The following is a 23,732-nucleotide window of genomic DNA, read 5'->3' on the forward strand; positions in this document are numbered from 1 at the left end:
TATTTAAATAACACATTTCAGAACAATTTTTTTAATCGACGCCCTCTACGACAGGACTGAAAATTAAATTCTTTTATTCTACTTAGTTTAAACTTTTGATAAAGTGCTTATGCGTCGCCGTATATCACTAATGTCGCAGGTCAGCTATCGAATGGAAAGTTGTTGACCAACATATCGCTGTTTCACTTGCACGTCGTCACGCCCATCGAGAGGTAGCAATGCTAGTACTGTCTTTATTAAAATTCGTTTTGCGTACACTCTTAAAAATGTTGGATCTCAATTGTTACACTGCATAGCATTTTCTTTTCGAACACAACACGTATGTGACATATATACGGCGTGGGCGGGGCCGTGGAAAACCTATAGCCGTTTAGTTTACATAAGGCCAAAGTATACACTGTCAGTTCAGTGTACCCGGTAGCGTTTCAATGCACAAAATGGCTAACGACATCGGCTTCTGTGAAATAGAGGTAGGGAGTTATCGTATCATACTGCATCTACTTCCTTCAAATTAGTAACACTCTATCTATGATATAATCTCAACCTTATGATAAGAATGGCACATATGTTATGTCACTGTAATTAACGTCAGACAGTAATAGGCAGTGATTTGTAACTCAATGACACCTGACTCGCCCCAACACAATCATTTACATGTTTGTTGTCAGAGAAAATGATAACAAAATATGATAACACGAGTCACTGTACATATATGTAAAATAGTCGATAATTAAACTGTCGATAACTAGAAAACGTTAGTTTTTTTATTTTGATTCATTCATTAACAATATATATGTCCTAGATCTGTAGGCTTGCAAATATTTTTTCGTGTGCTATTTCCTGGTCATAAGTGACTTGTCACGCGGCGGTGACATGTCACTACCACACAGTCTGTGTCCCCATACAGTTAGTGTTCACTTGCTATGTTTAATGCAACCAACAGAACTACATATGATACACTTTAGGAAAACAAGATCGCATTTTCCTGCCACTAGGTTTTTTTTTTTACATTACAGTTTGATTTCTGCGTGGTTGCATCAAACCGATCGTCAGTGAACACTAACATGACACGAGCGGTAGCGAAAGGCCAAACAAGACGGGAATGCACCGATAAAGTTGTGAAAGGGTGCCCGCAAAGATGAAAGCTCTCGAACTCCCATAACCCTTTTGTTGACTACATGTAATCACCCGCGTTTGATTTCAATGTACTAGTGTATCAATGTGTAGTACCTCGGTTAACGCGTTGCTTCCTAATATGGTAGCGACGGCTATGTTGATGTCATTTTATAGTGTTTTCATTGCACACACACACACACACACACACACACACACACACACACACACACACACACACACACACACACACGCACGCACGCACGCACGCACGCACACACGCACACACACACGCACGCACGTCATATGTATCGTAATGTGGTCATGCTTCAATCAGTTAGGGTGTATTTTGTAATTCCTAATATGGTATTGACCAGCTATGTAGATGAAATTTCATAGTGTCTTCCGGTCATAAAGTACAGTATCTGTAATGTCTGGTGTCGTTTAAAGTATTGTTTCAGCCTGTGACAGGGATGTAGGTTATTAAATATTCATTTGTCATAATTCATATAAAAACCTATTCATAACTGTCAACCATATCTTTCCCACTTTCATTTTTATTTTATTTTAGTTTTCAAATATTGCAATTGTTTTCTTTTTCTATTTTATCAAATATGTATGTATTACTTGTGTAAATAATGTTCAGGTCTTTCGATACTTACTTGTTGATTGTTACGTTGCTCGTTAGTGTATTGAGGTAATGTTACATGTAATTCACGAGTTGGGCATAAGGTGCCATAAGCTCTCATACTGTTAGAGATATGTGCATGTCTTTCACTATATATGGTACCGCTAATCTTTACAAACGTGTTTGATTCATGCATTAGGCCCGGTCAGTCAAATGATTTGTTTGTCGTTCGTGGGTAGGTTTATCTGTCTGTCTGTCTGTATGTCTGTCTGTCTGTCTGTCTGTCTGTCTGTCTGTCTGTCTGTCTCTAGATTTAGAATGAAAAAATTAAACACATTTTGTTTTTCCGGCAAGGCTGTACTTCACAATAGTGTAAATGAAAAGACCGTTCATATAACTTCAGAATAACTACATATACTTATCTAAATAGTGGTTTTAAATAATCAAACTTTTTTGACATTTACATTTCATCAGTGCAGTAGATGGATTTAGATACAAACAGAAAATAAATCAACAGAAAAATGAATAATTATTTTACATGACATGCTAGCATTGTGGGGTTGGGTGGGGTGGGGTTCGTGTTTTTTTTCCCTGTCTGCCTGGTAGGTCTTGGGGAAATTCCAGGACAGCAAACTTAGTATCTAATCAGTGGAGCCACAGTGAAAATAAAACAACACAACACAACACAACACAACACAACACAACACAACACAACACAACACAACACAACACAACCCAACCCAACCCAACGCAACGCAACGCAACGCAACGCAACGCAACGCAACGCAAATAAATAAATAAATAAATAAATAAATAAATAAATAAATAAATAAATAAATAAATAAATAAATAAATAAATAAATAAATAAATAAATAAATAAATAAATAAATAAATAAATAAATAACTGCGTTTGTGAACAAACGGTGCCGTCTAGAAAAAGGTTATCCTAATTCTATAAAATTTACAAGAATTCAATTATGTTCATTGTAATATCCAAATATCACTGTGATCAAAATGACTTTGATTCTACGGTGCTAGGTTAATCTTACCACAAATGATCGGAAAATGTTCATGATTAATAATACTAGCACGGGTACTTGTGCCGATGTAGTGGAATGCCACACCTCTTGGTATATATCGACCAGTTGCACAACGAAAATTAAAAAAAAAAATATGTTTGTAAATCAAAAGTGACCGTCCTAGACTTCCAAAGATATATAGGCATTTAAATCGAACGAGGATTAAAACAAGGAATGTCAACAACATGAACACGTGTATTTCCGTAAGCCTGAGAGTTTATTTCCGTTAACGTAATTCACGCCGTGGGGTCATACGTGGGCACAATACTACCCATGTAAAATGAATAATGAATTACTGTGTGATAGTTTCTAAACTTAATTTCAACTGAATGGATAACAAATTTAGATCAAGATAATAATTCTTGATTTCCCCCCACCATTTCTAACATGTAACCAATACATTTAAAAGTCTCTATGAAATTTAAGTCGTGACTTCCAGTCAAGATAGTTGTAACAAGGATACACTGTGATGCTATATATATGCTCGTGATTCTCTCGGATTGTAACGAGGTCAATCGGACCAGGGTAACTGACCAACTACTAAACTCCCCAGACTGACTCTGAGTAACCATATGCCCTCAGCTTAGCTAAGAACACGCAAACACGATAAACTGAATAGGCACACAGCGTTGGGTGAATATCTATATATAGCATCATAGTGTATCCTTGTTACAACTGTCTTGTCACGACAGTTGTTCGAACAACTATAACACATAGAATCACATTGTGTACATTAAAACAACATATTATGTTGTATCTCAGACCATTTTCCTTGTGGTCTGAGGTGTATATGTTGATGCATGTTTAACAACTGGTGTAGCTGTAGTCGCCAGGACTTTGTAGGTGGTATTAAAAGTGTCAGTTTGATAAAAATAATAAAGTCGAAATGGTCCATAATTAACCTACGTTTTCACGCTTCTTTGTGTATATTTGTTATCAAACACGGGATCAATGCAGATTTGAAATAAGTCGTCGTTTGTAGTACAGTATATACAGTTTGTACAATGACTTTAGTAAGAAGTGGGATTTCAGATTCAGACCGATCGGCCTCGTTACTAAGTAACCAGAGTGACTCTGGAGTTTCAATTCGGCGGCGGCACAACGTGTTTTACGTCTCACCCAACGTTTTTGATTTTAAAGTACATATATAAAACAAAATACAGGACCTGATAAAGCGAAAGCATATAAAATAATACATTTTATTTCACTGTGAACACAAATCAACATCACTGACGGATAAAAGACGGGAGATTCAAACATTGCATTAGCAGCTTGATAAAATGTAAGTTCCATGTGCGTGCGTGCGTGCGTGTGTGTGTGTGTGTGTGTGTGTGTGCGCGCGCGCGCGTGTGTGTGTGTGTGTGTGTGTGTGTGTGTGCGTGCGCGTGGGTGAGTGCTATTTGTGTCAATTTTGTTTGTGTAATTCCTAACCAAAGTCATTGTCCTTTTGAGTGATTGTGTTTTAGAAGTGATATCATCCAGAAGAGAACGCATTCCCATTCTATAAATAACCAGACTCGTCACGAAATATTACAGCGTCTGGAAATTCGACACTGCTTTTAACACCCCCATGAAATACACGATATGACCATACATCGCAATCTTCGCCGTGAATAGTCTAGTATATAATGCTGCATGATAAACATGTCGTTTTAAATCTGTTGGGTTTAGGATATTCGAAGCATCGAATTCATGGCTGTCTTGTCATTAGCAGTCGTCCTGTTATTCCTTTGGATTATAAAGAGGAGAAGAAAAACTGGGACGCACAAAAATGGTTTGTTAATTTCTATTCGTTTGTTAGTTTTATAAATAGTTAAAATTGTATATAAGCTTAATCATGATGTTTGATGTTAAAGCTAAATGTGTTGTACATGTAAAACGACTTGAATGTGTATTAGATTGCGTGTACCTGTCTGACTGTGTGGTGTAATGCGATAATTTTTCGCATGTCTTTCCACATTTGACTTTACTCCACACCATTTCACAGGATTGGTGTCAGCGGTCTTTAAGACTAGAAGGAAACCATCATCAGCCGACCGCGACTCGATAGCAGAACAACTTAAATTGCTATGTGAAGGTGTCAGATACGAAATGGTAACCGACTGTTGTTGTCATTTAGTTCAAGTTTGGATGAATTCAGTTAGGAAGATTGAACAAGTGGTGCTTCAAAAACCCGAATTACTTGCATTGTATGGAGTTACGAGTGTTCTAATAGAGCCAGAGAAATTTCAAGAACAAAAATGTGAGTGACAGATTGTACACATATTCAGTTTATACCGGCGGTTATTATTCAAAGCAACAACAGTGACACTGTATGCCGATGACGATGACCCTATAGCTAACTATAAAGCTAACAATGTCAAAATTTCCTGTCAGTAAGGTATTTCAAGTAAGACAGATTGTATTTCAAATGTCAATAACTTGAGTACCATATAAACGGAAAAACAAACAATAAGGTTATCCAACCATATTTTTTGATATGCCAGCTGTCGTACATACCACAACAATAAACAAAGCTTGCATACCGTGAACATCTTGTAACCGATGACACATAACGATTGATTCTCTAAAAAGTATAGCAATATCATATCATGTAGTAAATTTCGTGTGGCCATGACCTGTTTGAGAGAAGATAAACACAATTTTCACCGATGATTTCTTTTCCATTCTCAGGTTTACATGATCTGCTTCGTTCTAGCGGCACTCTAATTTCACCGAATAAACGAAACACAAAGGATAGTACAGGATATTTAATTCAGTCCCTGACACCCAAACAATATAATAAAACTGACGAGGTCTATCGCAAAGTAAAGAAAACCGTATGTAATGAGGTACAAAGTAAAATAAGTTTGTGCGACTATGAAAAGTTGATGGCACAACAGAAAATCAAGGATGAGAGAAACGAATTCAGAATGACAGCTAATATTTTTAAAGCAATGCATGACAATAAATGCACGGAGAACGAAAACTTGAAAAAGGTTTTACGAGAGAAAGAAAAACACATAGAATACTTATCAGAACTTGTGTCTAGAGGGGTTAATATGCTAGTTAAGGACGGCTCCATTCATGCTAATAGGAATTCTCGCCAATTTGATACATCTGAAGTCCAACAACACGAATGGTACAAAATGAATGGAGATGGTGACACCACAAGGATGACGTCTAACAATAGTTCTGATGCGATGGAGCAATCTCAGGTAATGTTCATAAATTATTCAAATTCATTCAAAGCAAAGAAACTGCAGATGTACTAATTATAAGTACATCGCTTACCACGTATTGTATTTCTCATATTCACTTCGTTTGATTCGTCTGTTATTACATATGTAAACCAAGCCATACTCATACACGGTGTGCATGAATTCAACACATCAGTACAACGCAACTTTCTTACTGCGTATTTAAAACAGTACTGTCCTACAACACTTCTAAGCTACACTTTTTTCCATATTTGTATCTCTCAGAATACAGCCTGCAGTATTCAAGAGACTTGTTGTGAAGAAATACTTACACAAAGTGAAAGGAACACAAGACCAATTCATCATCAGAACAGAGCTTCTTCATTCACCGGCGATATAACTACATGTGAAGCCGGTGACACAAATCAGAAGAGATCTAGTGGCATTGAACACGAAACTGTAAACAATGACAAACAAAATATACCCTGGAAGAAGGTAATTTGTACATATTTTACACAATTATTATACATACATTATTACATAATATTAATATTCCAGACATTCAACGCCAAACGGATAACTATATACCTGTTGTTGTTGTTGTTGTTGTTGTTATTATTATTGTTGTTGTTGTTGTTGTTGTTGTTGTTGTTGTTGTTTGCGTGAAGGTGCCTTTTTTCATTCCAGGTTACGATTTACTTTTACGATTTACAGCCTGTATTTTACATTTTTTTAATCGTTTTTATGCGTTATTTATATCTAGTCCAATTTTTAGAGCTGCCACATTTCAGGGGAAAAACAGATTTACATCATGAGTTTGCTCTAAAAACTACATTGCTACATCTCAAGTTTTTGGAACTGATATGCTCACATGAGAATAATAGACAACCGCATATAGCAACTGTTCTATGAATGGCAAAAAGGTAACTTTGTACACGTACACACATCTCTCTACAGTTTAAAGGGATTGGTGCACCGGAACAAACATCACGTTACACAGGAAGAGCAACATTCGGTCCTAACAATGGCAATATCAAATATGGTCCGCTACAATCTGACAGACGGTTGATAGACAAGATTGGTATGAATATGCACTATATAGTATTTGGTTGCATAGAGGATGGCCCTGGGTGTAATTTTTCGCTGAGTCGTTATCATAACGAAAAACTTGGTATCATACAATGAAAAATGTTCAATTGACAACGTGTATGTATGTATATATGTATATATGTATGTATGTATGTATGTATGTATGTATGTGTGTGTATCTGTATGTATGTATGTACGTACGTACCTACCTACCTACCTACCTACCTACCTACCTACATACATACATACATACATACATACACACACACACACACACACACACACACACACACACACACATACATACATACATACATACATACATACATACATACATACATTCATTCATTCATGTTTCTGTGGTGATCTGGGGTATGACATTCTTTCGTTCCTAACAAAATATTATATGCTTTCTAACAGGACACAGAAGAAGTCGACCTATTCGTGAATCAATGATTTATGACCAGAAACGACTTCTACTGGCAGGTTTGGCCCCGGGTACAAGTACCACCTACATTCAGTATTACATTGAAGGTAGAGCAGACTACGACGATGAACTCAAACTGTACTGGAATAAAGATAATGATAGGGTCATAGTTCAATTTAACAAAAGTAAAGACGGTGAGTGTTTACAAATTGATAAAACGACAAAAACACAGAGTTATTTTTCACTGGGCTCTTTGCACTCTGAGTCAACTTTAGATCGTGTTTTTGCCAAGTTATCTTTCAGAATGAAGGTTGGCTTTTTGTGAAATCAGAAATCACACACAAACCAAATTAAAATTCTTAAGAGTGAAGAATCACATAAAATGGTGTTACGCCCTCATTGCACCAACTCCGTCAATTAGAACCATTCAATAATTAACATAAAGGTGGTAGTCTAGTTCCAAACTTGTACACTATTACGTATTACAAATGAAACTTCATTACTTTACCAGTCTAGTCAAGGCAGTTTTTCGAGCACATATTTCTGCAACCCCCCCCCCCCTCCATCCCAACCGTGTTCATATAAACATGATGACGTCGTCGCGTCCCCACGTGATTTTAGTTTAAACAGACTGGAGGTGGAGTCCTGGTTGGACATTTGCATATCAGTGCAGTCTGATGACGACAGCCTGTCAGTTTGTGATGGATTACTACTTACATGCGCCCTTCGCACTTCGCTCACTACAGGGGAGCACCACAATTTAATATCTTTTGTAACTGCCATGACTAGACTGGTAAAGTAATGAAGTTTTTAATACATAATACTGTACCAGTTTGGAACTAGACTATAAAGGTGGCTGTTCAGACATCGTTTAGTATGTATACACACCATCTATTAAATTAGTCCATTTAATATCAATGTTTCATCTTATCACTGATCATCCTTAGCTTGATCCTTAGACTGTTGGAAAACAATGACTACCAGACTATATTAAACTGTATCGTATCAAAACAAACACACTTAAGTTAATTGACACAAACTATACTATTCTTTTTTCTTCAGATTCTTTCTTTGAGAACTTTAAACAAAGAATGAAGGGCAAGGAACTGAAAGGCTCACAGCCACGGATGAGTAGACTAGTTGTGACTTATCGAGTATCGATTAACAACATCAAAGGTCCCAGTTACAAACTGGACAAAGAAACACTCAAACTATTCTTTGAACGTAGAAAAATCGGCGGCGATGTTGACACCGTTAGCATTGACCATGGGAATAATACTGCACTGATATCTTTTCAAAAGCACGAAGGTAATTATTTCATACAGACATATAGAGAAACACACAATTCTACAGATTTCAATTCAGGTTTGGGAAGGCGTGACAGTACTATATTTACTCAATGTGACAAGTGTCGCTTATTAATGAACAATCGATCCATTGCGATTTTAGTGTGTAGATATTCCGACAACCACATTCATGACCATGATATAGGAAGGTAATCGATATTCTTGTCGAAATCTGCATAAGATAGATGCGATCCATTATTTTAAAAAACAAAATAGATGTATATATTTGTTACTTTTACTGCGGCCATGTCTCAACTACCTTCATCCTCGGTCTTCATTATTTGTACAATTTTGTTGCTACCTGTGTTCGGTGTCATTCAAGATCTTTATTCTGGAGCTGACAAATATCCTTCTGACTTTTGTATGGCAACCACTATCTTGGCTATCATGAGTAATTCATGAGTAATTCCTTCTCTCTCCGTCCCTCCCTCCCTCCCTCCCGCCCTCCCTCCCTCCCTCCCTCCCTCCCTCTCTCTCTCTCTCTCTCTCTCTCTCTCTCTCTCTCTCTCTCTCTCTCTCTCTCTCTCTCTCTCTCTCTCTCTCTCTCTCTCTCTCTCTCTCTCTCTCTCCCCCTCCCTCTCTCTCCTCTCCCCCCCCTCCCTCTCTCTCTCTCTCTCTCTCTCTCTCTCTCTCTCTCTCTCTCTCTCTCTCTCTCTCTCTCTCTCTCTCTCTCTCTCTCTCTCTCTCTCTCTCTCTCTCTCTCTCTCTCTCTCTCTCTCTCTCTCTCTCTCTCTCTCTCTCTCTCTCTCTCTCTCTCTCTCTCTCTCTCATATATTCATATTCATATTTCACGATAACAACTGCATATTCCTTTATGTCTTACAGCTGTAGAAAAGCTACTTGATAGAGGCACGGTTGAAATAAACGGTCTCTGGTTCGAAGTGTACCCGTTTTTTCCGTCCTTTGGATTAGTAACTGGCAACGAACAAGAGTTAAAATACCCCGAGCTAGAGTCCACATGACACTCTCCCTTATGTATAAATATACAATTGTTTCACAATAAAGGAACAGTCGTTATTAATAAACACAGAAAAACGCACTTTTTAGTAGTCATAGCACGTATTTTCATTAGAATGTATTTATTTATATGTATTCGCGTTTGTAAACAAAAAATGACAGATGCATCGTTGTTGGCGCTCTTCAGTATACATAAGCGTGACACAACAACGAATCATTTAGTCTCACACAATTAAAGTACTTTAGTATGCCAAACAACTATTTAACAAATAGTAGAAGAATAATCCCCCTTCTGTATATTTGATTGTGTACTTGTGTTCTTTCTCTTCCTAGTATATGATTCCTATATTTGAAGTGCAGTACTAACATTTAAATCATTAAATGTATACCTCAGGAAAGAAATTACTTATGTTGATATACAGTGTATAAATGTTTCGTCACAAGCCCACACACTTTTAGTTGGGTTTTTTAGTTGTGTTGTTAAACTAGATTTATCAGTAGTTCAAACTTTGCTTAATGTACAAAAATAATTCAATTTCTATATCAAAGCGAGATGACTATTTAACTTGAATTGGAAAGGCAACGTGTTTTTTTGCAAAGAGCGATGATGTATATAGAAGCTAATATTCATTTGTTGCCATTTTTGAGTGAATTCGATTTTAATTTTATACTTTAACATTCCCAAAAATAAAAGTTATATTCGATATATTGTTTTCCTCTAAAAATGTGAGTTAATGTGTTTTCATTCGTATGGCATAGCTTTGTACAACCAGTGACAGGCAAGCATTTACAAGCGGAACTTGGGAGGGAGAGTAAACAAATGAATTGGATTAATAACACTTTGCATAGCTAGTATGATGGAACTTCAGAGACTATGTATTACATTTCATGATTTGACAAGATAAGGTTTTTTTGTGGCTTCTTTACATAATAGCTCACATTCACAAATGAATTGCAAGTTCCCCTGGCATTTCAAGTAAACGCAAGAGGCTATAAAATTGTATTGACCAAACCATGAAATGTACTACAAGTGTCTATAGTTCCAATATGCTGTGCCAAGTGTTATTAATCCAATTCATTTGTAAAAAGTTTTACTTGTAAATGTTTGCCAGTTGCTGGTTGTAAACTGACCACAGATGCAACTGCAAATAGGTCTATCAAAGGCATCGTGGTGAAACGAGAAGCCTCTTTGTGGTACTTTATACGATTATACATTTTTTATTACGTCAGCAAAAAGATTTTGTCTAGTATACCATACACAAGCTGTCTTTATATAAATTATAAACTTTCCACATTTTTTTTCAAAACTTATGCTTGAGAGGCGGAATAATTATATTAGTCCCGACTGTATTTCTCTACTCGTCTATCGACTCGTAGTTATAAGGTGCCTTAGGCCACTCGTATTTTCATTGGCTAAATGAAGAAAACTATTGGGAATAATATCTAAGTATCTGTGTACCTACACCTGTATGTGGGTTTTGTTTTGCTTTAAAACATGTAAAAGGGCTTAATCCCTGGTACCAGAAATAGAATATTACTGCCTAGGAGCATCATAAAAATAACGAACATTCAATTTCTGTGTCGACATCAAGCGCGCGCTTCACATGCATTACAATAGGCGCGCGTGAAAATAAGTCGACTTTCTTGTTCTATTTTGCATTTGACCCTCTAGCAAGAGGTAAAAGCTATTGCAGTTACCAAGTATAATTGTATGTATCAGAAATCTTGAGGTACTGTTGAGAGAGAGGGGAGGAGGCAGGGGAAGGAGGAAGAGACAGACAGACAGACAGACAGACAGACAGACAGACAGACAGACAGACAGACAGACAGACAGACAGACAGACAGACAGACAGACAGACAGAGGGAGACAGTGATTACTCTTGAACTTGCATTAAAAAAGGCAAGAGGTTATTTTAATTATTATAGAATACTTTTTCCTTTGAAAACCGATATTAAAAAGTACTTTATTCTTACGAATACGTAAAGGCATATATTGCTTCACTAAACAGCTGTGTATTTGTCCCTGGCCTTTCTAAATATCCAAGCTATTGGTAGAAGAGTTGACCCACAGATCATGACTAGTCCAGCACAGTAAAAAGACAGGTTATACGAACCACTCCGATCAAACAAATACCCTGTTGTTGAAAAACAAAATAAAAAGAGGAAAACACAGCATCAGATGATAGAACACACAGATGATATCTGCTGTTAACACACGTCATCAAAAGACGATGTTTATGTAAATGGATTCATTAATATGCAATTGTCTTTACCTAATCTCAATCTCATAGTTACATGTGTGGTCTATGCCTGCCATTTATCATTTATCCGACGCCTTAATTCAAAACAATGTACTTTGACATCATGTCTATCCAAACGATACCATATTACATATACATGGTCAACGATAAAATTAGAATATCACAAACCTGAAGTTGGTGGCCCTAGTAGATATCCAGATCCTAGAAAAAAGACTGTGATACCCATGCCTTCAGTCAGTCGCCTGGTTCCAACAACTTCTTTTACTACAACTTGATCTAAGGCGCTAAATGTTCCTCGAGCTAATCCCAAAAATACAGTGATTACGACCAGAGTTGAGAAAGATTTTACAAAAGGTGTGCACAAAGCAAGAACTCCAAAAGTGGCTACACCAAAGCAATGAACATACTTCGCACCTTTCGTAACATTGGCACATGACATAGCAATGCCTGTTGCTAGGCAACTTGCACAACTGATGAGACCCATAAGGGACATTAACAGGGCAGCCTTTTCCTGACTGGTGTTCTTCACCACTGCATTATCAACAAAATGACTGAGCATAATTCCAAGTCCAAAGCCATACATGAATTGGTATACCACGTATACAATAGACAATGGTCTCTCCTTAAACAAGGGAAGGAAGAAACACATCAGGTTACAAACTCTAGCTTTGAGGCTGACGATGAGATTAGACATCTTTTCACTATAGAAATTATCGTCTGTATTTTGCGTTGGACAATTTGAGTCAATTACATCATCAGTTCTCATGTCTTCATTTTCCATACTACCTGCACCCGTCACTGAAGACACTTTGTCAAAGTCTGATTTCAGAAATATTGGCCTGAGTAACGAAGCACTTACACAAAAATTGGCTGCGATTGATGCAAAGATCACCAGAGTTCCTCTCCAGCCATACATATTGATCAGGAATTGACATAGTAAAGGCATGGTGAAACTGCCTAAACCATTTCCAGTAACAGCTATGGAATTAGCTAAAGCGTAACGTCTTTTAAAATATCTTCCCAAACAAATATTGGTGGGTACAGAAATCAATCCAAATGACACCCCTACAAACAATCAAAAGATCATTCAGTTAGGTACATGATTGCTATTCAAATATGAAAACTTCCACTGAATTCTAAGTTTGACTTCCATGCCCTAAGACTAGTATTATCCTAGCAGTAGACCCATGATGATTAGGGCGGCGTGTTCTTTCATTTAGGATCAACTTTTTCAAAAGGTTTATCAACACAGATTTTGATCATATTGCGACATTGATCATACATCCGTGTCCATGATATATAGTAATCATTATACTTACCACCCAAAATTCCAAGACTGATGTACAGGTAAACGACGCTTGTTGCAAACGAACTCACAAGGAATGACACGAACGATAATACACCTCCAACCATTGCGACTTGACGAAACGTATACCTCTTGCAAAGAATGGATGAGAACGGACCTGGGTTTAGGAAGTAAATGTTATTATTTTAGGGACTATATCATAGGTACGGTGAATATTACTGAATACATAAACATTACACTCGATGCTGCGTAATTTACATGATGTCTATAGTGTAAATTGAGGTTTATTGGTGACAAACAAAAGATATTAAAACCAGGTGTAAACTCAATGCCTCCAGTAAGAGCAAAACCATCGATTTCTGTTCCTACAAACATTGCTGGAATGCAAAATTCTGAGCTATCAGCTTAGTTATTATACATGAATGATGACGTACACCTTAATAGGAAAGTTAATTATATGAAAATATATGACATTTGAAGTGTACACACTTAAGATATTGCCTAATTATCGAAAAAATTTATTAATTGTATAAATTATTAAATGAACCATCAAGATTGTAAGTTACATCAACAAGCTTTAACGGAGACCTGCATACCCTTACCACCAATACATGTACTACTAAACTATCTGAAATTTAAAAACAGAATCTAAAGATATTGCCTAATTATCAAAACTGATTATTTATGAAAATTACACATCACAATTAATAACTACATTAAAAACTACATCAAATATGTGTGCTTTGTTATGGTTGATGTACGTACCAAATTCTATCAACTTTGAAGTTTGCATTCTTAAGATAGCCTAATTATATAAAAGTTTAACTATGTACAGGGGAAGGAGGAAGAGACAGACAGACAGACAGACAGACAGACAGACAGACAGACAGACAGACAGACAGACACAAACACACACAGACACACAGACAAACAGACAGTCATTCCCCTGTTAGTACCTCCCGTACCCTTACGGGAGGTAAAAACAGACTGACAGACAGACAGACAGACAGACAGACAGACAGACAGACAGACAACACACACACACAAACAAACAAACAAACAAACAAACAAACAAACAAAACAAGTAAGTATAACATAACCTTCCCTTACGGAAGGCAAAAACACTTGTGTAACAATGCGTCAGTTTCCAACCTATGAGCGCATACGGTTAAAACATTTACGTGGCAACCTGTCCCTATTTAAAAAGACTGGGCTGACTCGTATACCTTTCCCCATTCAGATCACAGTCCTTGTCTGTGATCAGATGCACACTCCAACGCCAAGGCGCGAACCGATTTAAATATTCTAAAGGTGACCCTATTGGGATTTTTTTTTGTTTCTCATTACCCGACCGACCCAAATTTTTAGCTCTGACATAAAAAAAAAATTATATGCGCCCGCAAATGTTTTACTTTTTTTAAATCGGCCGACGGACAGACCGACCAATCCATACTTACTATAAAAAAGTAATGAGACACATATTTTTTTTAATATGGTCACCCTAAGCACAGGAGCTGGCGCTGTTGCTAAGTTTACCTCTAGGTGGCGACCCGAAGGGCTGCCTATCGAGTGCAAGCCGTCAGTCTGGCTATTTGTAAAAAAGACCATCCTGACTCATTCTCGCAAACCAAAGCTGTTATATTCAGCGACACTGCGAGGCGGTACGTCTTGGACGGTGCCCTAAAAGAGGTGTGGTTTACGACAATGGGTCCGCAGTAGATGGCCATTTGTAATTTATCGTTTCCAGGTAATTATATTTCACTATCTAGTTTGAAACGCCCCCCCCCCCCGACACCAGTGAAAAATGCACATGCCCTAAGCTTACAGTACCCGGATGTGCCGGGAGTTTACGCCCAGATCACGTTTCGTGCCCGGGGCTTCGTGACAAAGACATACCACATACATACCTGTACAGAAATTTAACGCTGAAAATATGGCAGGAATCCATGAAGTTGTTGCTGCTCCTTTACCGAAGTTATCCATGAATTGTATGTACAGTACTGCCATGGCACTTTGAATTCCACGATTGAGAAAAAACTGAATGGTTGCAGCTACCATCACCATCCAGCCCCATCCTCCATCGGGAGGATCTTTCACCTTTTGGCCATGCATGGCTTAAGTGACTGGTCGTAAATATAGGATAGCACTGGCTACGGTTGATCCATGATGTAGTACAGTAGGTCTACCCAGTTGTACATTCCTGGTTCGATACGATTGGAACCTGTCACACGGCCATGGGAAGGGCTTCGCTCGTGCTATTCGATAGCGTTTTGATTACGTAACACGATTAGGGTCTGGTCATCGTAACTTTAAGCGTGGGCAACATCTAAATGTCAGTATATTTGGTGACGATGGCAACTTTAATAGTGGATAGGCAAGTGAGTAAACCTTCAAGAAAGTGCGTGCAGATATGCCCAGCAACAAGACCACGCCCATAGCAACAGTCAGATGATGGTGTATACCCTGTATACAGTATTTCAAAAATAACTACAGGGATGGCTATGTATTTGGATAAATATTCAAAAATGTTGACATGTATGCCTAGCATCAAGACTACACCCACAATAAGTGAAACGACTATGTATATTGGCAAAGATAACAACAGGGGTGGTTTGGCAAGAGGGTGACATGGAGTCACCAGCAACTACTCTAACAATTCTGCCCATATCCAGCAACAGCAAACATTAAAGTGCATATTGCATAGATAACAAGACTTGGTCAGCATGTGGGTACACGTTTTTTAAAAACTTTACAGTTTTGTTATACGCCGTTGGCGTTATCTTTTCACTCTTTCTCCTGTGGTGTTCTTATTTCAAAGGGCAGCGCTGTTCGTATATTTTGGAGTGTTTGTATTGTTACCAATTTTGTGCGAGTTCATTTTATATGTCTACACTGAACTTCAGTTTTAAAAAAGTAAAAACAAATGAAACATAATATTGATATACTATATTCCTATAACAGTGTGAGTCGTTTATTTGACAGTTAATAATAAATTGACTGGGGATACCAGTTCAAACAGTTCAAAGGCATCATGGTAAAATACCACAGGCCTCTTTGTGGTATTTCAAACAACACATATCCCATTGCGTCAGCAGAAAGATTTGTTCAGTATCATTCGTGAATGGTGCATGGTATATAAAAACGTAACATAAAATCCATCTATCCCAACATACGGTGCACCAGTTCAAATCGTGTACTTGCAGCTGTGCTATCACTTCTCATGAATCTATCATTTCCGATGTAAAAGAATTTCCGTCAATGGGTTCATTTCGTGTATATTGATTGGCGTCCATATTTGTGGTCAAACACCAACTGTACTGTTAAGACAGTAAGACAGACTTTGAAGACGGCTTTCAAGGTTAAAGGTCATCAAGGTCTGAAAGAAAGGTCACATTTGATAATATGGGCGTGGACTCTTGAATGGAGTCAATACGCATTACACCTCCAAAATTATATAATGCATATTGTGAAAATTAACAACAAATATGGCCATAATTCTGCCATATTTGATTCAGTCTCAAAACAAAATGACATACATGTCTCACATAGCGTGTTATCTTTGTACTAGGTTTGGTTGAAATCGGCTGGTGCATTGCAGAGATATGAGGGTGAACGCGCGGACGGACGGACGGAACCCAACGTAATACCCTAAGAGTGAATATACACATACAAAAGGCTCATACAATATTTCCAAACATTTATTTTTCTTGAATGATTAATATAATGCGCTAAACACGGGGGAAAAAAAGTTTTCTTTAAGTTTAAATTAAATCCATATGCTGAATTTCCCAGTGTTTGAATAATCAAAATACTTTGTTATACATAAGCCTTATTGCACGAGTTGCCTTAATTTTCAAAAGTTTAACAAAGTCAAAATTGTTTGATTGTGTGTGAAGGTAGGTCATTTTCTGACACAATAGTGATAAAAACAAGTCATTGAGAATGACATAGTCCCCCGCTATGATTGGGTTTTAAGGAATTATCACTACTCTGATCACGCAACAACACTTGTGAACCTAAATCAAACAGACTTAGATATGTTTTGTCTGCTTGTTGGACATGGAACATGCCTACAACAATAAAGGATGGGTCGGGTATGGGGGATCGTATCACAACGAAAATGGATATGCACATGTATGTCATAGAACTCTGTCCTAATACCAACTTTGAATGAGATCTGTTCAAGCATGTCTGAGTTATGGCTTTGGACATGGAAAATTCACAAACAAAATGGCTGCCAGGCAGCCATATTGGATCGTATCACAACGAAAATGAATATGCACATGTATGTCATAGAACACTGTCCTAATACCAACTTTGAATGAGATCTGTTTAAGCATGTCTAAGTTATGGCTTTGGACATGAAAATTCACAAACAAAATGGCTGCTAGGCGGCCATATTGGATCGTATCATAAAACAAATTGACGTGCATATGTATGCCATAGCATGTTGCCCCTGTACCAAGTTTGAAAAAAATCGGTACAGGCATCTCCAAGAAACGGCTGCGGACGGACGGACGGACGCACGCACGCACGGACGGACAGACGCACGGACAGACGGAACCCAATCCATAAGTCCCCGTTCCGGACTTCGTCCGCGGGGACTAACAAAGACGTGTTCCTCATACATTTCTGTGGATCAGTCACCTTATTTTTTATTTTGGAATTCAACTATAAGTAACACAGATTTCTCTATTATCTAAATATTTAGGATTTTTACAGCCTCCTGTTATCTAAACTTTGTTAGTCCCCGCCGGACGAAGTCCGGGACGGGGACTTATGGATTGGGTTCCGTCTGTCCGTCCATCCGTCCGTCCGTCCGTCCGTCCACAGCCATTTCTTGGAGATGCCTGGACCGATTTTTTTCAAACTTGGTACAGGAACAACATACAATGGCATACATATGCACGTCAATTTGTTTCATGATACGATCCAATATGGCCGCCTAGCAGCCATTTTGTTTGCAAATTTTCCCTGTCTAAAGCCATAACTCATACATGCTTGAACAGATCTCATTCAAAGTTGGTATTAGGACAGTGTTCTATGACATACATGTTCATATCCATTTTCATTGTGATACAATCCAATATGGCCACCTGGCAGCCATTTTGTTTGCGATTTTTCTATGTCCAAAGCCATAACTCAGACATGCTTGAACAGATCTCATTCAAAGTTGGTATTAGGACAGTGTTCTATGACATACATGTGCATATCCATTTGTTGTCATGATACAAGCCAATATGGCCGCCTAGCAGCCATTTTGTTTGTGAATTTTCCATGTCCAAAGCCATAACTCGGACATGCTTGAACAGATCTCATTCAAAGTTGGTATTAGGACAGTGTTCGATGACATACATGTGCATATTCATTGTTGTTGTGATATGATCCAATATGGCCGCCTGGCAGCCATTTTGTTTGCAATTTTTCTATGTCCAAAGCCACAACTCAGACATGCTTGAACAGATCTCATTCAAAGTTGGTATTAGGACAGTGTTCTATAACATACATGTGCATATCCATTTTCGTCGTGATACGATCCCCCATACCCAACCCATCCTTTATTGTTGTAGGCATGTTCCATGTCCAACAAGCATACACAACATATCTAAGTTTGTTTGATTTAGGTTCACAAGTGTTGTTGCATGATCAGAGTAGTGATAATTCCTTAAAACCCAATCATAGCGGGGACTATGATATTCTCAATGGCTTGTTTTATATTGTCCCCTTACTTCCTGTAAACTTTATGTAATGTTCTTAACAAGGATCTTGAGAATTTTTAGTTTCATTACAAATTGTATTACTATTATAGAATACATTTTCCTTTGAAAGTCGAGAAAATTACTTATTTTCACTATCGTGTAAAGGCAAAAATTATTATAACGAAAAGATCTGTCTTCTCATGTTACAACAACGACGTATTTCTTCTTGATCTTTCTAAATATCCAAGCTATTGGTAGAAGAGATGATCCACAAATCATGACTAGTCCAGCACAGTAAAAAGACAGGTTGTATGAACCACTTCGATCAAACATATAACCTGTTGTTGAAAAACAAAAATGAAAAGAGGAAAGCACGGCATCAGATGATATAACCTACACATATCATCAAAAGACGTTGACATTAAAATGAAGTCGTCGACATGTAAATGAGCTCATTAATATGCAATTCTTTTTACCTGATCTCAATCCAATACAAGTACATGTAATATGTATTATACATCATGTACGCGTGATTTATGTACAGCTTCTATCCTGTCATTTGTTCCACGCCTTGATTCAAAAAAGTTTATGTTTATGTCTATAACCACAGGGGCTTTGAAATTGGCCATATTTGTTTACAATTTTTTTTTTTTTAATGTTTACTTCATGATAAGAGACAAGGGTGGAAATTGACGCTGGTCCACGCGTGATGTGTCGGCGAAATACACAAATACAAAGTAAATAAAAAATTTGTACACAAATATGGCCAATTTCAAGCCTCTGTGCTATAACGTTTAAAGGGTGAAAAATAGCTCTAACCTTTGTAAACCGACTTTTGATTTAATAATTCATGTATAAAATATACATATGGCTTCTTGTGCTTTGCCTTCTGTGAATAGTTGACGGAGCTATTTACTCAACTATACATGAAAGTGAATATATGGTATTGTACATGATGGTAGAAACATCTTGCTTTCAATGTACATTACATATACATGGTCAACGATAAAATTAGAATATCACAAACCTGAAGTTGGTGGCCCTAGTAGATATCCAGATCCTAGAAAAAAGACTGTGATACCCATGCCTTCAGTCAGTCGCCTGGTTCCAACAACTTCTTTTACTACAACTTGATCTAAGGCACTAAATGTTCCTCGAGCTAATCCCAAAAATACAGTGATTACGACAAGGGATGGGAAAGATTTTACAAGAGGTGTACACAACGCAAGAACTCCAAAAGTGGCTACACCAACGCAATGAACATACTTCGCACCTTGCGTAACATTGGCACATGACATAGCAATGCCTGTTGCTAGGCAACTCGCACAACTGATGAGACCCATAAGGGACATTAACAGGGCAGCCTTTTCCTGACTGGTTTTCTTCACCACTGCATTATCAACAAAATGACTAAGCACAATACCAAGTCCAAAGCCATACATGAATTGGTATACCACGTATACAATAGACAATGGTCTCTCCTTAAACAAGGGAAGGAAGAAACACACCAGGTTACAAACTCTAGCTTTGAGGCTGACGATGTGATTAGACATCTTTTCACTATAGAAATTCTCGTCTGTATTTTGCGTTGGACAATTTGAGTCAATTACATCATCAGTTCTCATGTCTTCATTTTGTACACGATTCTCTGAAGATACTTTGAAAAGTTTTTCTTCACCATCAAGGTCTGATTTGAGAAATATTGGCCTGAGTAACGAAGCACTTACACAAAAATTGGCTACAATTGATGCAAAGAACATCAGGGTTCCTCTCCAGCCATACATATTGATCAGGAATTGACATAGTAAAGGCATGGTGAAACTGCCTAAACCATTTCCAGTAACAGCTATGGAATTAGCTAAAGCGTGACGTCTTTTAAAATATCTTCCCAAACAAATATTGGTGGGTACAGAAATCAATCCAAATGACACCCCTACAAACAATCAAAAGATCATTCAGTTAGGTACATGATTGCTATTCAAATATGAAAAACTCCACTGAATTCTAACCATAAGTTTGACTTCCAAGGCCTAAGACTAGTGTTATCTTAGCAGTAGACCCATGAGGATTAGAGGGGTGTGTTCTTTCATTTAGGATCAACATATTTTGCTTATTAAGGCGGTCTGTACACCAACAGTGAAATACCAGAAAGCATTTGAGTACCATGAATTAGTAATTTTTGACCTTTTAGAACTTTTTCATAGTCTCAGATGTGTAAAAGATGTATATAAAAAGACAATTGTCTATGTTACTGATGTGTTAAGACTTACCACCAAAAATTCCAAGACTGATATACAAGTACACAACGCTTGTTGCAAACGAACTTACAAGGAATGACACGAACGATAATACACCTCCAACCATTGCGACTTGACGAAACGTATACCTCTTGCAAAGAATGGATGAGAATGGACCTGGATTTAGGAAGGAAATGTTGTTATTTTAGGGACAGTGAATATTATTGAACACATAAACGTTACACCTACATTTCGATGCTGCATAATTTTCATTATCTGTAAAGTGTGGTTTATTGGAGACAATTGGCAGAACAAAAGACAGCAAGTCTTCGTAGAAGACACGCCCCCCCCCATACTTTTCTTCGATGTGACTTTGGTGACTTGATTAGTGGCAACAAATACATACTAAAAATAAGTCTGTGATAGTGTCGAATGCCTTGGTTTCGATAATTGACCTTGAAGGGCACAGACGAGGTCAAAGGTCAAGGTCTTAAACGCCAGCTTGTACCTGATAATATGGGATACACACTTGGATAGTCTCTATGTATTGCACTTTTAGTTATAATGTAAATAATTACTGATTTTTAACTTCAAATGTGGCCGCCATTCGTTCAAATCTCCTTATCAAGAAACAAAATATCATATGTCCCATATGACATGTTCGCCTTTGTGACAGGTTTGAAAGATATTGCATATCTGAGAAATGACGTATTACGGACGCAGCTTGGACAGAGCCACCCCACGGCCCTCTTCAGATGACTAAAAATACATCATAAATCAATTTATCTGATCCCAGCCTACTATATGAGCGAATACGATTAAAGCATGCATGCACGTAACAACCTCTGTTCTTTCAGTACCCATTTAAATAAAACCACTGGGTTGACTGGGGCACAATTGTGGTCCAAATCTGTAATCTTAAATCTTCAAATGCAAACGACAGTGCCAAGAATCAAAATGGCAATTTGCTGAATTCTAGTCATCACTCTAACCACTGGTAGAAGACAATCCTGACCCCATAGATGGCAAGTCTACTAAAACTATTCCTTCAAATCATTGAACGTTAACAAGTTTTGTGTGTCAGAATCATGATGTTATCTCTCAGGTTTGTCTACCAATGTCAAATAATAAGTAATGTATTCCGTGAAGGGCAGATGCACTGTACATTGTTGTTTATCAAAATAAAGTCAATATTCCCGTTTCTAAAAATGTCGTTGTCATCAATTCAAGGTTAGGCCACACACAAACAAAGAACTGTTTCTGGTCAGCGCATGCATCACATAACTACGCATTCTCGCAAACCAGAGCTGCAATTTCTTCCGCGACACTGCGAAATAACGATTTGGACGGTGCAGTAAAAGAGGCCGTGGTGTGCGACGATGATAAATACGTCGGTCTTTTTTTTTTCGTGTTTGTCCATCCCCAGTCTGTCAACAGTCGTCTTGACTTTTTCGGAATTTATCTTTAACACTGTTTTTGTTGATGAAATAGAATTAAAACACGGCGTGCGATGTACGTTCGATGAAGTCAAGATGACGTCGGAGTATATTTTATGTGTCAGAATGCATGCTCAGTGAATAGTACGCGTTCTGTATAGAATGTGTACTGTACATGCTGATCATAATATCCCATGTTATAGGCTATGTAACGTATGTGCACACAATCAGTAATAAATAAATACATATTTCAGAAGGGTTTTAGGAATACAACAGAATATAATCCGTGTCTGAATACAGACTAGTCCAGCCCATGCAGTCCGCAGATCGGGGGGGGGGGGGTACAAAAATAACCCTCTCTACTTCAGTGAAGACAACTGCAGCTGCAGAGCCAATCATGAACAAGCAAATTAAATGACATCTGGATTCTGCCCCACATACACTCTTGCAAAGAACAGTAATTGCCATAAATAGTAGATTGGAGTGACAGGTTTGTTGAGAATTTTAAAAAAAAGAATTCGCATCGTCACATCACTTTAGTGATAATGACACATTTATCTTATTTTTGGCCTTACGTGTTAAGCTAACTCCTAAACTTTTAAGTTGCTACTACACAATACCATGTAGGGTTTGCAGTGGATATAACGTCTTGGAATTTCTGTTTTGTGTACTGTCATGTCACTGTTGCTGTCCTTGTCACTTGCTTCATCATGTTCGAGTCACTAGCACTCCCGGGGAGAATCCCATTGGAAGATGAACGGGCTCTGGTGAACGAAATGGTTATTTTTCCGATAAATCACAGACTAAAAATAGACACACTTTTCCATCTAAAAAATCCTAAAACACGGGTCAATAAAGACGTATACCGATTCAATACTTTAAAATGTCTCCAACCCTTGGGTAAAAGGTAAAATTGTCTTCAAAAATTAAAGTCGCACAATTCACGCCCGACCTGAGCGCATAGCATAGCATT

General features: G+C 37.7%; 3 protein-coding genes across 3 annotated transcripts; 1 reads left to right on the forward strand and 2 right to left on the reverse strand.

Moving 5' to 3' along the window:
- The first annotated feature begins 5,177 nt into the window (after nucleotides 1–5,177).
- On the forward strand, nucleotides 5,178–9,824 carry LOC144443762 (uncharacterized). The gene is made up of 7 exons (XM_078133310.1): nucleotides 5,178–5,196; nucleotides 5,495–6,018; nucleotides 6,286–6,495; nucleotides 6,958–7,081; nucleotides 7,510–7,710; nucleotides 8,579–8,824; nucleotides 9,688–9,824. The coding sequence occupies exons 1-7, from the start codon at nucleotides 5,178–5,180 to the stop codon at nucleotides 9,822–9,824; spliced, it is 1,461 nt and encodes a 486-aa protein (XP_077989436.1).
- Nucleotides 9,825–11,821: 1,997 nt separating this feature from the next.
- On the reverse strand, nucleotides 11,822–15,499 carry LOC144443772 (monocarboxylate transporter 12-like). The gene is made up of 3 exons (XM_078133321.1): nucleotides 15,295–15,499; nucleotides 12,250–13,146; nucleotides 11,822–11,955 (listed from the first exon to the last, which is right to left on the reverse strand). The coding sequence occupies exons 1-3, from the start codon at nucleotides 15,497–15,499 to the stop codon at nucleotides 11,822–11,824; spliced, it is 1,236 nt and encodes a 411-aa protein (XP_077989447.1).
- Nucleotides 15,500–19,284: 3,785 nt separating this feature from the next.
- On the reverse strand, nucleotides 19,285–20,900 carry LOC144443782 (monocarboxylate transporter 12-like). Its single transcript, XM_078133331.1, has 2 exons — nucleotides 20,114–20,900; nucleotides 19,285–19,424 (listed from the first exon to the last, which is right to left on the reverse strand). Exons 1-2 carry the CDS (start codon nucleotides 20,898–20,900, stop codon nucleotides 19,285–19,287), a joined length of 927 nt encoding a protein of 308 aa, XP_077989457.1.
- Between the last annotated feature and the right edge of the window lie 2,832 nt (nucleotides 20,901–23,732).

The sequence above is a fragment of the Glandiceps talaboti genome, chromosome 2, assembly GCF_964340395.1.
Source record: "Glandiceps talaboti chromosome 2, keGlaTala1.1, whole genome shotgun sequence".
In the NCBI taxonomy this organism is placed as follows: Eukaryota; Metazoa; Hemichordata; class Enteropneusta; family Spengelidae; genus Glandiceps; species Glandiceps talaboti.

Coding starts and splice junctions, on each gene's coding strand:
- LOC144443762 (XM_078133310.1), top strand. Junction 6,496..6,957: donor AAAATATACCCTGGAAGAAG/GTAATTTGTACA, acceptor ATCTCTCTACAG/TTTAAAGGGATTGGTGCACC. Junction 7,711..8,578: donor ATTTAACAAAAGTAAAGACG/GTGAGTGTTTAC, acceptor TTTTTTCTTCAG/ATTCTTTCTTTGAGAACTTT.
- LOC144443772 (XM_078133321.1), bottom strand. CDS start 15,499: ATGCATGGCCAAAAGGTGAAAGATCCTCCCGATGGAGGATGGGGCTGG. Junction 13,147..15,294: donor AGCGTTAAATTTCTGTACAG/GTATGTATGTGG, acceptor GATTGTTTGTAG/GGGTGTCATTTGGATTGATT. Junction 11,956..12,249: donor ACTAGGGCCACCAACTTCAG/GTTTGTGATATT, acceptor TTTCAACAACAG/GGTATTTGTTTGATCGGAGT.
- LOC144443782 (XM_078133331.1), bottom strand. CDS start 20,900: ATGCCTTTACTATGTCAATTCCTGATCAATATGTATGGCTGGAGAGGA. Junction 19,425..20,113: donor ACTAGGGCCACCAACTTCAG/GTTTGTGATATT, acceptor TTTCAACAACAG/GTTATATGTTTGATCGAAGT.